A 15,664-nucleotide genomic window follows, 5' to 3' on the forward strand; every position below is an offset into this window, starting at 1 on the left:
AGGTTGTGAAAATACATAACCAGTGTGGGTGATTAACGCTTCTCAGAATGACTTATATGTGCACGTTTATTCTTTTAGTTTATTTTTACTGAGACAGGGGTGGGGTTTGTTTTGTTTTATTTGTTGTGGATCGGGCTGTTTTTTTCTCAGTTTGGCTCTGCAAAAGGAGGGGTTTCTCTTACCAGCACAGCCCAGAGAAATAAAAATATGAAGACAGATTGTTCCCATATCCAAATCCCACACCTGTTCTAAGCAGGGTAATTGCTAACAAGCTGCTCTCTTTTTATAATGCCCATTATCCACAGAGCTGATGGAGAGTCGTGCATTCCTGGGAAAGTGGCGTTTTACAATGACTGAAAAGAAGCGCCAACGTTTTGATGAATAAAGATATTGACCGGGTAAAGTAATTGTATGACCATAATCATTCAGACAAGAACTGGAGCAACAGGATCTTATAACACTGCTATTTGTAAAGGGAGCACGAGGGATGAAAATGATAGGTACTTATGCAAATGGATTATAACTGTCCGGTGCCACTTTGTGGATCTCTCTTTTAGTCTCTCTTGCTATCTAGGCCATGGGATTACTCAAAAACAGCTGGAAGGAATGGATGCAATCATTTCATCACAAATTCTAAATGCTTGCTGTGGTAATTTTCCTGCAAATAGTACCCTGCAAAATCAAGGCAGGTCGTATTTAGTATCAGTTGCAGGACGAGCTATATAAAGAACTCTGGAAAGATGGCAATCTTTTTATTATAAGTATCCTGGGTCTGTCTTTTACAACACCTGAGATAAAACCTGAAGCTGTTTGTCTTTTTATGTTTATCACCTTTTCTTCATGTTTGGGGAATGCAAATGGTAGTGTTTAATGAAGTAGATGCTGGAGGAGTCATTAAATGATACCGTCGTGATTACATCTAAACTACAGAGTGAGACTCATTCTCATTCCTACTGCAAAGCAATTACATTTGCTTTTCCTACTCTAATGCACTTTGCCCCTAAAATTCTTGCCAAAATAAGGGAAGGCTGTGATTCTTCTTAGAGCTTTCTTCTGTAGGCTTTGTCTTGGTGACAGTGCAGGAGTTTTTATAAAAAAAAAGACGAAAAAAGACGAAAGAAGATGATTCACTCAAGGCTTCAGAAGATGCTATGCTGGCAGAAACTGCTACATCCCGTGGCTCCTCTAAGATCCTTCGTCTGCCCTTAGTGCCCCAGCACAAAACCAGGCAACCACCCGACGCTGCTGCAGCTCAGTGCTGATGGGTTTTCTGTTTCAAATACCCACAGTCTGTGGGTAAAAACCAATGTGCATCTGCCCACTTGTACCACTGAGTGTGTCAACCTGGTAAAGTTCACTCCAGACTGCAGAAATAATTACAGAGTCTCCGCTTTAGCTTTGAGCTGTACTGAGCTGTACACAGCAGAAATAGTTAAAACTGGTGGAATTCTTGGTCTTAATTTTGGTAGATAAATGCGTATTTTCTGTATTTGGCTCATCGCACCATTTATCAGCTAGGTCGATCGCAGCACGGGCGGGTAGTTCAATGAGAAAAAGCAGTTTAGTTAAACACCAGCTCTCAGGGCTAGCGTGTCTCTAAGTTTGTTTTTCATTTCTTCTCCCAAAGGGGATGCTGCATTTTAACTAACCTGCCACTTCTGGAAAAGCCTGGCAGAGGCATTCCTTAGTCCTCAGGCTTTAGCCAGTGCTCTTCAGTGTGCCTGCTTGCACCTGGCAATTTCCTACTGCTTCTATCATTATTTCCACGGTAGAAATTGTATTGTGCTTTACATAAATAGTTTTCCAAGAAACCAGGAAAATGCTATTAAGTTAATTAAAAAAACTGACTTATTAATGCAGCATGTTACGGAAATATTTTCTGACCTTTTGCTGTCTCTTTAGTTGTACATGCTTGCTAGAAAAATTATGTCTTAAAGGCTTTTTATCCTCATTGATTAACAATAAAACCATGCAACTCTATAAGCTTTAGGAAGGAAGCTGTGATTTTTTTTTTTTCTGGTTATGCTGCTTACAAGAAAGATTGTAAGTTTATTCAGGTAAAAATATGGAAATAGTTGAGGTTTGTTTTTTGTTTTTTTTTTTTTTTTTAAGGTACTACATCTATTAATTTAAGTGATGCTTTTTCTCAAATCAATATCTCCAATACTACTTAAAAGGAAACAGCACTCTTAAATTATAAGCACTTGCATTTCTGTGTCAAGGCATAAAAAATATTTCTATATGAAATAAATTTAATGGAAATTAGTTTCATGTTGTTATTTCTATTATAATAGGAATTTAGGTTGTATCTTCTTGTTACATTCAGTTGTAACAGCCATTATGGAGGCAATTTTGTAGTTTTTTGTTTTAAGATGAAACATCCACGTCAGACTGTATTCCATTCAAAACCAGAACAATAACTCAGAATTGCTGGATGAGGCTACATGCTATAGATTGTGAAATTCAAAGCTATGTCCTGCTAGTGCGTAAAAGATTTTCATGCTTGTAGTGAATCAGTTCATCATCAGTCAGTAAATTGTGTTTGGAGAGGGTGTATATATTTAGAAATCAGCCTAGAGAAGGAGGGAGAAAAGTGCTTCAGTGTATTTGATTTATATTTGCTTTGTGTATTTGCTGGATATAGTTTTTCAGCATTTCCCTCTGAAATATCTTCTTTTGCAGTGGTGAGAGGGATTTAGCATAGATGGATGCTGAAGGGTTGAAATGACTCATGCTCTTCTTTGACAGCCTCAACCTGTTATCCCTCTCATGTCCAGTCTGCAGATTTTTCTTTTAGCCTTTTTTTTTTGGTTACTATTGCAGAATTTTGGTGTCATCACTTAATTATGCTATTCGCAAGCTCTGTAATACCTGTTTTTGTAAAACCAGTCTCACAGCAAGTTATGCCTTTTTTTTTCAGGGGTCTTTTCAACAGAGATTAAATGGAGAAAATCACAGAGCAGAAAGTTTGGGCTCTTAGGCTAGAACCTCCCTTCAGTTGCATACGCCGAGTTCACTGATGGTAGTGATCAAAAGCTCATGGTAAAATGTGGTCTTCAGTAGGAATAGGCCAAAAGCGTTAGATTCTATAACATTGGTGAACAGTTTTTTGTGTATGTAGTATAGTGGATTTTTCTCTTTGTAGCTGTGTTTTAGTAAGATATTACTCAATCACAAATTACATTCAGTGCAATTAAATGGTTCGTGAAAAAGGTACTGTAAATAATGAGAATACTTGCAATTGTATTATGCTTTGAGCAGCCATTTTCTGATTCTTTAGAGTTACATTGTAAAATCTATAATAATACTACAGATTGTATTATATATAAAATGCCATCTTCAAAAGTTGATATTTTTTCAAACTACTTTAATAGAAGAGCCTATTTAGAAGATTAGGTCCTTAAATCTCCAACTGCCTGTTCATTGTTGTTATGTGCCAGTTAGCAGTTAGTTATGGGGAAACTATATGATGTCAAAAGCTTCTCATTGTATGGCTTTCTGTGATGTTTCCTCTTGAATGCCTCTATTTTCTTGTCATACTGAAAAGTGACAGTTTCTGTCTTGCCAATGATACATGGTCTAAAAACCTGTTCAACTGCCTTTTACTTATGACCATTTTGAAAAGCCGTGCACGACTGAAAATATTTCCTGGTTGAAGAACATCAGTTTACTCTGTTTAAAAACTTTGCAGATTATAGTCCAAGAATTTCATTGGTTAACATCAAGAGACTGGATTGGAGATGTCCCTGATACTAGTTGTACTATGAATTCACCTTATTATAGTATTTTTTCTAATATATCATTAAATCTTTTTTGCTAGTGTACATTAACTTCGCAAATGTCTTACCAGAATGTAGTCACTCAATATCAAAATATCCTCATGCCCTTTTAATAACTTCTAAGCTAATGATTTGGAGCAACTCATAAATTTTATCAAATTATTAAAACCAAGTACTTTCTTCTTAGTCAGAGATAAGTCCTTTTTATGCCAGTCTCCCAAGATCTTCAGCTAGCTGGAAGCCCACTTCTTTCTCACTGTGGGTACCAGTAAGCTTTGCATGCTCAATACTAGATTCATCCCTTCGATATTCTCCTTGCAAAAATGTGCAGAAGTATTTAAAATGGAGCTCTATTTTTAGAAACTGAACAATATTCATGTCTGCAGAGAAGAACCTTCTGAATAATGACTTGGTACATTTATTTTAGAGGCTTTGGTACAGAAAACATTCATCACGTCCAGCTTCTGTCATTTTAAGTCAATACTTTGGAATAGGGTTTCACGGTTCTCCGAGAGTAACTACTGTTTTCTCACTTGTACTTGCTGGTACGACCTGCTATTTCTTCTGTTACAATTGGACTCTGTTAAGCATCATGTGAATAAGACTTATAATGTTATGCTTAGTAAGTTCATATTTTCTAGACTGGGCTATTAACATTAAAATAATTCTTACTTAATGGAAAATAATAATTTGGATCTGAGTTTACATGCAGGACGTAAAAGTTTTGTATTCCTGTGGAGAGGCTGGGGGGATCCTTGCAACATCGGTATGGCCAGGACTGTCCCGAAAGGATTGAACCATGCAATCCTCGTATCGGCGGGAACACCAAAGGTGCACGTGAAGCCATCATGCAGGCCTGAAAGACCAACTGACTTTAAGGCTAGTCAGGAGGTTGCTGTGGTAATTAGTATTTAATGAGATGGGGGTGAATCAGAAGAAGCTGAAGAAAATGAGAGGAGCAGGCAGGTTGGGAAGTGGGTAATGGGAAGGGGAAAGGAGATGGATGCCAGGAGTTCCTGCTTACATCATTTTTACCGCCTGCCTGTGGCAGACAGAAGTACTGAACTTAGTAAAAAAAATACAGGCATCAAAGATGAGTTGTTGGCTATGGCAATCAGGCTTCTCCTGCATGGCGATCCCCAGGAAAGCTGCGCAGAGTGCAGCCTGAGGGGGATGGCCTGCTCACGCTGTGCTGCAACTGTCCTCAATAATTTCCTTCTGTGTGCTATAATTGAACATCATCCATTATCTGCCGTTCAATCATATCAACACCAAAGAAGAGATTTGTGTAATAATAAAAATTTCAATTACTCTTACAGCCACTGGGAGGGAAGGGCTGAGAGCAGCCCAGGCTGGCCGGCAGCCATTTACCACTAGGCTCAAGCTAGCTTCAGCTGTGGGGAGGGGAAGGCTCACACCTGTCAGCTGACCCCACAAAGACCAGCTGTGGCCTGGGGTTTACACTGAGTAGACAGAATGGCTACTTGTACCCTGTGGGGAGGCTAAAAATCTCTAAAATGAGCAAGTTCAGCTGGGCCCAGGCTAGGCAGGAGGATGGGGCCCAGTGAGTGGCAGCCATGTCAGGGCGGCAGGGGGCTCCTCACAGGGAGCTGCAATGGGCTGAGGGTTCCTGTGAGACCTCCCCTGTGGAATTGCTTGCAGACTGCATAGGGGAATTCCCCTGATGCTTCCTGGAAAAGAGGACCAGGAGAGAAACTGTCTTTTACAGGTAGAAAAGAAAAAAAAAAAAAAGACATAGTTAGAGGTGCTGTTCTGGGTGGTGTATGGTGTTGAGGTGGTGTACAGGTGTACACCAGTGAAGAAGGCACAAGAACATTGTCAGTTTCTGTTGTTAAAAGATCTCAATTTCTCACTCATTTATAATTTAGAAAACAATGAAATAATATGTCAGTGGAAAAGTATTGACATGCCTTTGGAAGCTTATAAAACATAGCAGGAGGTGCCTTCCTGTGCCTTAGTCCTCCCCATAGAACAAGATGGCTGAGTTGTCCCCATCCCTCTGCCCTTCTGTCCAGCAGAAAGGGGAAAGATAAAAAAATATCCTTGCTCTGTATTTGCAAGATTAACAAACCCAGGATCGCAGATCAAATAGGAGAGACTCCAAGTAAGCTCTCATCTTTCATGGCAAGCGCTCCCTGTGCAGTCAGTGGGGCAGCAGCCTTGCAGGGCTCTGTTATGGCAGCAGGTCCTGAAGCTTTTATGTGGTGGTGTCTTCCAGGGCAAGTGTGGGCTAAAGCCCACATTTTTTACCCCACCTGGTATTTGGTTGGAGGTTAGTGGAAGCTTGTACAGCCTGTGAAGCACTTGTGTTAACATAGCTCAACTTTGTAAGCAGGCTGAAGCGGGAGCTTCTGAGAAGTCCCTCCCAGGTTTCTTTTCACAGCAATTTAATTTTGAGATAGTAAAGGCATAGGTAATCGTGCCAGCTAGAGATAGAAAAAAATATTGTTTTCTGTGAGGGAGAGTTAGGATTGTATAAAACAATTGTCATACCGTTATTGTCATTCTATTGTTAGATGTTTACGTGTTGTTTGGTTTCAAACTGTACCGTGAACACAGGCAATGCATGGCTACTACTGACAAACCTAAATGGCATTTGGCTGGAGTTAATAGGAGTTAAACATGTAACCACAGAGAATGTAGGTTTAAGTGTATTAGTAGTTACAGAAGCATTCATTTAACATTTGTTATAAGCTACTGTTCATTTTTTATGAGTAATAGGGGAGCAGTTTACAGTTGAACTGCTGTATAGAGAAGAAGAGTTGTGTAGTTTTGGATGGAATACTTGGAGCCGCAGGCAGTTTTGTAAATGTTTTCTATTACAAATAAGTTTAATAGTGTACATTAAAAAAGGTGTGTATTTAAACCTTTATGGTCCATACCACATTAGGTGAAATTACAGTAAATTGCTACATTTCATTTCTGTAATTAACTTACAAACTGCTAGTTGATATTGTCCTGAAGTTTATGTTCAGCACATTTTAACACCAGTCGTATTTTGGACAGCTTGTATAAGCTCATTTGATTGTCTCTTAGGGCTATAAAATTACATAAATATTAAAAAAAAAGAGAAATATCTATTTAAAGAGCGTAAAAGTTACCCACCTTTGGATGACTGTGTGTGCTATAGAGAGGGGAGGGATCATGATCACCTCCCATGCTGTGATTATGAGTATGCACAGAGCAATTTTCCTATCACTAATAGTTCTAGAAATATATGATTATGAAACATGGTCTTTTCCTTTTATTTTATTTTTTTTCCATTCCTGTAGGAACTTGGAAGTAACAGCCCTCCGCAGAGGAACTGGAAGGGAATTGCTATTGCGCTGCTGGTGATTCTTGTTGTTTGTTCACTCATCACTATGTCTGTCATTCTTTTAACCCCAGGTAACCTACTTCTTTATCTTATCTTACTGAAGGTGTGTGATTCATAATGCAGTCATTAAAATGACATATAAATGTTAAAGTGTCTTTTGCCCTTAAGCATTTTTAACTTCTGGCAACTATAAATTTGGTGCCTGTAGGGACTCAAGAGTTACCGGAGGCCTTGTGGAGCAGAAGCATTTGGCTTTGGCAGTAAGTCCTTAGGATTGTGTCAGCCTTGAGATGGTTACAAGCAATTCTCATTAGCCTCAGCAGGTGTGAGCTGACTTTAAGGTTTTGTCAGTTGTGTCTTGCTGTAATTTCAGATTCACAGATGAGCTAAGAGAAAGCTGTATGTCATGGAAGGCTGAGAATGAAACTTCTTGCTGAAACAGAAGCATGCATCTTTCATATATACATGCACAAACTTCTTCCCTTTTCTTTCTCTCAAAAACAAAAAGAGGAGAAATTACTTAATGGTTCAGTTACCAAAAAAAAAGGGGGGCGGGGGGGGCAAGTAGTAGGAAAAAAAAAACAGTTGAACATGTGAAATAATTATGCTTACTTTTTATTTTATTGCTCTAATTTGATCTGAGTTATTTTTCTAAAGTTTTTTTTTTCTTTTACTGCTGGGACAGCAACCATTTAACTATGTCTAGGAACCTAAGAGAAGGAAACTGCACATGTTTTAAAGAAAAAATATCTTTAAATTTTTTTTGTCAGATTTAAAGTTATAATGTAAAGTACCTGATTTGAATGGCATGCCTAGATAGTAAACATTGGTCTGCAAATGTTCTGCTGTGCAAGTCCCCATTTTGTGTAAACCAAAAGGTTAATGAAGTGCTTTTTAGTTAAATAATGGTTCCAGACAATTTGGCCACTGAATGAAATCATCAAGGGAAGCTGGGTGGGTCTGTGCATGAGCAAGTACAGTAGTAGACTGCTGCTGCTTGGAAGGAAGGTGGTGAGACTGGATGGAAAAGGATCAAAAAGCTTTTCTTGTCAGAGGGAACAAGACAGCTGAGGAAAGTATGTAGGAATACTACGGACTGTTCTCCTTCCCAGGTACAAATGTCTACTACATATGCGTGGAGCTGTCCAAGGAATGATAAAGAAATTACTGTTTGCCTATTTACACTTAGAACATTTTGAGAAAAATAAAAGGAAAGTTGTGCTGCCATAGGCTCAGTGTATAGGAGTTTCTTCAGGGAATACTAAAAACCAGACATTGAGAGCAAATGGTGGCGTATCTTGGTACACTTCAAGACAGAAGACTGTTTTTCTTTTCAAGGAGAGGTAACTTTTTTTAAGGCTTGTAAAATCTCCAAAGTGTTATGCTGGAATTCACAATAATAAACATCAGTTCTGGCTCTTATATCTATATAGAATAATTAATGATGTAAAAACGTAAATTGAAGTCTTTGAAGGCACTCGTGGAAAAAAAGAATAAACAACCTAGGGAAATGTTAATTTTTTTTTTTTAATATGTTAAAAAAGCTCAGTGAATTGCAACATCTCTGAGGCTGTTTCAAAATCCAGAGGGCTTACTTGAAATCTTGATGTAAGCTGGGACCTACATTTCAGTTCAAGTCATGCGAGTGAAAACTAGTTCTGTCAGCTCAGATGCTCTAAGATATCCCATAGAGACTACAGAGCTTGATATAAATAAAAAACTTTTCCCCCAAATGATCTAGGTCTGTAAAACTGGGGTTTCTTGCAGGTTGGAAATGCTTACCAAAGAAAGCTTTGGAGGTACATTGTAGGACAGCTACTTTGCCTATTTTGTTCCTAATCATTGCCGTTCCCCCTTCACTGTCATGATTAATTAATATGTTTTGGAAGAAAATATTTTGATACTCTGCTGGTTTGCTGGCAGGTACTAAACACTGTAGCTAAAGTTATCTGGTCTTGAATATATGTAAGATCACTTTGGGATATCTAGCATTCGAGGAGAGGAAAAACTTGGGAGATTCTCTCACAGGTCTGGTTATTGCAAGGTGCTCAGTTCTAAGGGGTTACCAGCTGTTACGATAAATATTCAGGGTTTGCAAAGTCTTCTCATAAAATATAATAGATCTGAATTAAGATGTTCAGTGCAATAGTGAGAATTTTGTCCTGTATTACCTTGGGATAGTTTAAAGTGTATTGCTTTTCATTTCTAATACTATTTTGAGCATCAGAGACTTCTTTCCCTATTTAGTTCTGCCTGCACTGATGGGTGCTTTTTAGATTTCATGTAAATTCCGCTAAACACTGTGTATCATGCTGCTTGTTTTTACGGAGATTATTTTTTTATGGATATAATCTTGGATTGTGGTTGCTCAGAAGCCTGAATGTTTTGTTGAAAGTTTTGTGGAGGCAAAAGTGTATTTACTGATATGCCAAATCCAACGGAAATTATCTCTTTTGCCCACAATTATTTATACGTTGCTTTGTCCACAGTATGAGAAAGGTCCACGTACCTTTAACAGTTGTCATTTGACTTCACTCAAACTTTGGGCAACAGCTTTCATGCCATTTTTAATAGAGGGATCGTATGAGATAACAAGCTGTTAAAAGAAAATCTTCTATGTAATTTATATGCAAAAGGCTTCAAAGAGGCTTTAGCTTCTGCTAAAGATACAAGTGATATTAAAACTCAATGGAAATTCTTGATTTTTGTTTCCAGTGTTTTTTATTACACGAAGTATAACTTGAATATACAACACTAAGAGAAATGTTGAAATTCCTATGTTGAAATAGGAGATGTAGTTTGATCTACTAATAGTTTAGCTTCTGTTAAAATATGAAATACCTGTGTTGCAATTATGATTGTGTTTTTAGTAAATTGTGCCAACAATATTAGTAATATTTTGGTCCTCTTTATATTGCTTTTCATCTGTGCTAATACTCAGAAACTTTATAAATATATTAGCATTCTAAACAAAGAGATGGAAAAATGACCAGACCATTCAGTAATGTAAGAGATTAGTGGCAGAGTCCAAATGGACTCCTGGTCCAGTAACCTCTTGTTGGGGTTCAACAGCTCTTTGTGGACTTCTGTGGACTGAGTACGTTAAAAAAACCCATCATGCCCACTAAGTACAAGTTGCTACTCTGCTTTGTAGCTGGGAGTAGAAGGCTTGCAGGCAAGTATCCTTGCCAGTTTTCTTCAAAATTAGATAAGTACAATTATAAAGAAAGTGCATGGAGATACCAAAGGTTACCCTTGTTAAAGAAAGGGACTGGAGTGTGGAAAAACTTGGGAGTTTCAGAATAGAAGCTTCTCTGTCCTCTGGGCAATTTAATTATGAATCCAGTGATTTCTATGTGTAATATTTGGAGGTGATTACTGGAGAAGTATTTAAGAGAGAATAAAAGAAGAAAATACCTTGGGAGTAATCTTATAAATAGAACTTCCTTTATATTGTGAATTAATGGGCAATGCAGAGACAGACATAGATGTTTATGAGACGCCATTGTTTGGTTTGTACGTCAGTATAAACATAACACAGGTATCTTTCTTGTTCTGTTTTTATTCTATTTCATGTTTTTGAAGTTTCATCACATACCTACACGTATTGAAATATTTGTAGGTGGATTTTCTGGGATCGTGGCCACTCCTTCCTTTAAATCAGCATGGGTTTGTGCTTTGCATCATGACAGCGTGTTCCACATTGTAGGAATTATCTGAAGACCTATCTGATTGACCACTGTTCATCTGTATTTCAAAACTGAAAAATGCTCAGTTGGAAGTATTAGCAACTGAAATCTTATATATGTAAGAACAGCCTAAGAGTTGTACAGACGTTGCCATCTTTGTACAGGTGTTTTGCCACAACACTTAAGGCTGATTTTCATATTGGGAATGACAGGAGTTCTACCTTCATGTTAACTTACAGTTTCTGAAGGTGTGGTAGACTCGAACACTTTATGTGGGACTCCTTTGCTGAGATATTGATAATAACCTTTAAAACATGCATGGTAATTACTGTTGAGCAAGTGGCATGTAACTCTACTCATAGACTCAAAGCAAACTCAGAGTTTGCTTTGGTATCTCTTGATGCAGAAAAAAAAAGATAGCTTTGCAGAAAAATTCCTTTAGGGAACATTTAGGTCAGCCAAACTGACAGAAAATGCTTTTTTGAAATTGTTTTGAGTAAAATCAAGCTCTAGGAAGAGGATCCATTTGTATTATGTCCAATAGAAAAATATTCTCTTTAGAAGAGGGTTTGGACCGACCCCTCCACTCCTTCTCTCATGCTACTCATAAATGAATAGAAAGCAACCTAAAAATTAATTTTGCTGGAGTGGAGATTCATTACCCGAAGATTCATGTTTCTGTTCAATGCTGTGTAGGATCCCTGTAGCTATTGTAAATGGGCAAACAATTTTTGATACCTGACTACTTTCTGGCAAGTTGTTTTTCCTTTTTCATATACTATACTAATTCCCAGTTATAGATATAGCTGTTAGCTTACACACAGTTCACTAGGGGTGTTTTTCCACTTTTCAGATGGGATTTAACATCAAGCCTTTATCCTAATTTCTAGTGTTAAAACTTCTTTTTTCTACAGAAAATCCAGTAAGGAGTTTGCATTAATAACATATTGTTCTACATCATTATTAGTTTTATTTGCTAAGTTAAAAGATAAAAGTTATGAGATGTTTAGACTACTTTTGATTACTAACCTGCAAAAATAATATCCTATGAACTCATTGTGCAAAGCGTTTGACACCGTCCCACATGATATCCTGGTCTCTAAATTGGAGAGACATGGATTCGACAAATGGACCACTTGGTGGATAAAGAACTGGCTGGACGGCAGCACTCAAAGAGTTGCAGTCAATGGCTCGATGTCCAAGTGGAGAGCAGTGACGAGTGGTGTTCCTCAGGGGTCGGTACTGGGGCCTGTACTGTTCAACATCTTTGTCGGTGACATGGAGAGTGGGGTCGAGTGCACCCGCAGCAAGTTTGCCGGTGATACCAAGCTGTTTGGTGAGGTAGACATGCTGGAGGGGAGGAATGCCATCCAGAGGGACCTGGACAGGCTGGAGAGGTGGGCCCAAGCCAACCTCATGCAGTTCAACAAGGCCAAGTGCAAGGTCCTACATCTGGGTCGGTGCAATCCCAAGCACAAATAGAGGCTCGGCGGAGAATGGCTGGAGAGCAGCCCTGAGGAGAAGGACCTGGGGGTGCTGATTGATGAGAAGCTCAACATGAGCCAGCAATGTGCACTTGCAGCCCAGAAGGCCAACAGTATCCTGGCCTGCATCAGAAGAAGTCTGGCCAGCAGGTCAAAGGAGGTGATTCTGCCCCTCTGCTCCACTCTTGTGAGACCCCACCTGGAGTATTGTGTCCAGCTCTGGAGTCCCCAACATAAGAAGGACATGGACCTGCTGGAGTGTGTCCAGAGGAGCTCCACAAGGATGATCCGAGAGGGCTGGAGCACCTCTGCTATGAGGAGAGGCTGAAAGAGTTGGGGTTGTTCAGCCTGGAGAAGAGAAGACTCCGGGGACAGCTTATTGTGGCCTTCCTGTATCTAAAGGGGGCCTACAGGAGAGCTGGGAAAGGACTTTTTACTAGGGCATATAGCGATAGGACGAGGGAGAATGGCTTTAAACTGGAAGAGGCCATGTTTAGATTAAACATTGGGAAGAAGGTTTTCACTGTGAGGGTGGTGAGGCACTGGCACAGGTTGCCCAGAGAGGTTGTTGAGGCCCCATCCCTGGAGGTGTTCAAGGCCAGGCTGGATGGGGCTTTGAGCAACCTGGTCTAGTGGGAGGTGTCTCTGCCCATGGCAGGGGGGTTGGAACTCGATGATCTTCAAGGTCCTTTCCAACCTAAACCATTCTATGATTCAATGAAAAGTAATGAGGCTATTAATTTCTACTTTTGCAGTCTTCTAGTTTAGTAAACACAAACAGATATGTACTTTTGAATAATACTCACCAGTTATTGAACTGTTGTTAGTTTGATAGAACATTAAAAAGTGGCCATTTAGTTTTTAACATTTAATTTTTTTTTTTGTATCTTTGGTAATCTGTGTTCATTTTCTATCCTGAATATATATAATTTCAGAACAAAATATAGAAATCCGTGGGAAATAGTGTGAGGACATTTGAAATATAATTCCTTCAAGAAATAATTCAATGAAATTTAAAATGGAAATGAAAAAGATATAGTAGGCTATTTGATAATGTGGTAGTAAACATAAAGAAGAAAAAAGCATTTATTTTTAAATAAAACCAGGACTTTGTGAAGTACATACTAATTTGTGCTTGTGCTCAAAAAAGATTAACCCACTATCGTGTTTTGAGAGTTCACATGATGTGTAATTTATCTTCTGTATATAAACTAAGCATTTTGGAAACATAAGTTATTATTTTAGAGTCTTTCAATGTCAAATAAACATTTTTCTTAAAATTTATACAATATGAGATATTTACAGAGTGGAAAGCTAGAGTCAAGAATTATAAACAAGGCTCTATTTTGGTAATGATTTAGCATTAGAAAAAAAGTTACTTTTCAAACATTTATGAAGGTGCCACTTTTTCCAGCTCAGAAATGCTAACAACAATTTAGAAAGTTACTTTGAAATCCAGTTTATATTGAGATTACTTGGCAGGAATGTGAATTAGATAGAAGACGGAGAGCAGAGCCGGTTTACTTTTCTTCTCTGATAGCCTTTTGGCTATCATTACAGTTGATGTACGGTTTTGGTGATTTTTAGTAAAGCAGGTAATAAGGAAAAACAAAAACCATGAAAACGAAACGGTCTTGAGTAAGACCACTTTTGGCAACATAGCAGCTTGTGTGAGCTTGATTGATAGTTGGCAAACTGGCAGGTTATAAGGGGTCACAATAAATAGGAACAGACTCAAGAAGGGTTAGAAGGGGAATCCTTTCGGGATCAAAACCAGCATCAGGACAAGGATGTACTGGATCAAAATAGGCGGTGGAAAACAGATTGTTGAGAGTAGGTAGTCAGCAAGGTTGTGGACAAAGGGGAAAATGGGCATATGAAGAGCCCGGTATTTGATGCTGTTAAGTTAAAAGTAGTGTTGTGAAGACAGGGAATGTATTTGTGGAGCTGAGTAGAGCGTGTATAACAATATATGCTTACTTTGAAGATAAAAACTCAGTGTGTGGCAGGAGCAAGAGCTAACAAGGTCCCATGATGTGTGAACAGAGGGATTAGGTATAAATCAAGAGAGATAATGTTAGTGTTGTAAAGCTGCAAGTGGAATATTGTGTCCCATTCTGGACTTGGAGTCTTAAAAAAACCCAGACAGGCTATTTTGATCCCTGGAAGGTAGGAAGAAGGCAAAAAGCGTATTTAAGGATTAGAGTGTTTGTTTTATGAGAGAGGATTTGAACAACTCTGCATGCTTAGCCTTACAAGACATCAAGTGCAAGAAGAGTTGATTATGGTGAGTAAGTGCTTACCAGGGCCCTGCTGAGACCTGGGAGGGAGGCGCGTGCAAAATGCAGCTGCGCTGTGGAGTGAGCAGCTGTGATGGCCTTGTGTCTTATGTAAATTTATGATGTGCATTAAAAAGGAGTTTCTCTTCAATACAGCAAGGATGCACCTTATTAATACTAATGGAAGTGACTGCAGCAGGCGGTGCTGGCATTTAAAAGCAAAAAAAAAAATCATATTATTGTTGATTCCAGTAAGCTTTCAGCTGGCCTCTAGTTGAGAAATTTGGCTAAAGAAAGACCAATAATAAACCAAAAATAAATAATAATAAACCATTCTATGATTCCATGATCCTATGATAATGAAAATATGATTGACTTTATTCACTGTAAAGGGATCACATTTTCATTTGAAATGTATTACAGGATACGAACTCTACAAAGCACATCTCTCTGTTAAAAATGTGCTGGTAGCATATTGGGTTGGCATAAAGTTAACAAGATTGCTCCTTGACTGCAGTGATTCTACATACTCTTTTTCTTTGAGTCTGTCATCAGTGGCGCTGTTTAATATCAGCAATCTGTAAGGACAAAATCTAACAAAAAGATCCTCTTGTAGAGAACGGTGGATGCCTGATGCATTGGAAATAAGAGCTCATTGAGCAGAGGCATACTGCAGTAATCTATGGCAAATCTGCCCAATAGTGATAAAATGATTAAAAGACCTGACTGGGCATCTGTCTGGTTGATTGTGTAGGAAGTACATAGGTGCATATTTTTGCTAGTCCACAGGCAATGTATAACGCAGCTTTTGGCAGCTGCTGTTCTCCTAAATAGCCTAAAGCAGTTAGGTGAAGGGCATAGCCACTATCAGTGAATATTGATTGGAAACTGTTTTGTTACAGCAGAACTTTTTCTTTAATAGTACCTCTAATTTTACGTTAGTGTAACAGTTAAATGTCCGCTACTTATTATTTATTTAACCTACAACACAAGAAAAGTAGAATTTAGCAGAGCTTCTTTTTTCTTTTCTGAAGGATGGAGATGATTCTGGGAGCTGGCAACTTATTTTTTTGTTTTGAAAATCAATGTTGGCTAA

General features: G+C 38.5%; 1 protein-coding gene across 3 annotated transcripts in view; it reads left to right on the plus strand.

The window, feature by feature from the left end:
- DPP10 (dipeptidyl peptidase like 10) overlaps positions 1-15,664 on the plus strand; it is a gene marked incomplete at its 5' end in the record, with an annotated part of 567,722 nt that overhangs the window by 318,151 nt on the left and 233,907 nt on the right. For all 3 annotated transcript variants that reach the window (XM_082483840.1, XM_082483841.1, XM_082483839.1), the window contains one exon: positions 7,073-7,187. In XM_082483840.1, coding sequence (XP_082339966.1) covers positions 7,073-7,187 — 115 coding nt within the window. The remainder of the gene's footprint in view (positions 1-7,072; positions 7,188-15,664) is intronic.

This window comes from Vanellus vanellus (genome assembly GCF_965231255.1).
Source record: "Vanellus vanellus genome assembly, chromosome: 5".
Classification (NCBI taxonomy): domain Eukaryota; kingdom Metazoa; phylum Chordata; class Aves; order Charadriiformes; family Charadriidae; genus Vanellus; species Vanellus vanellus.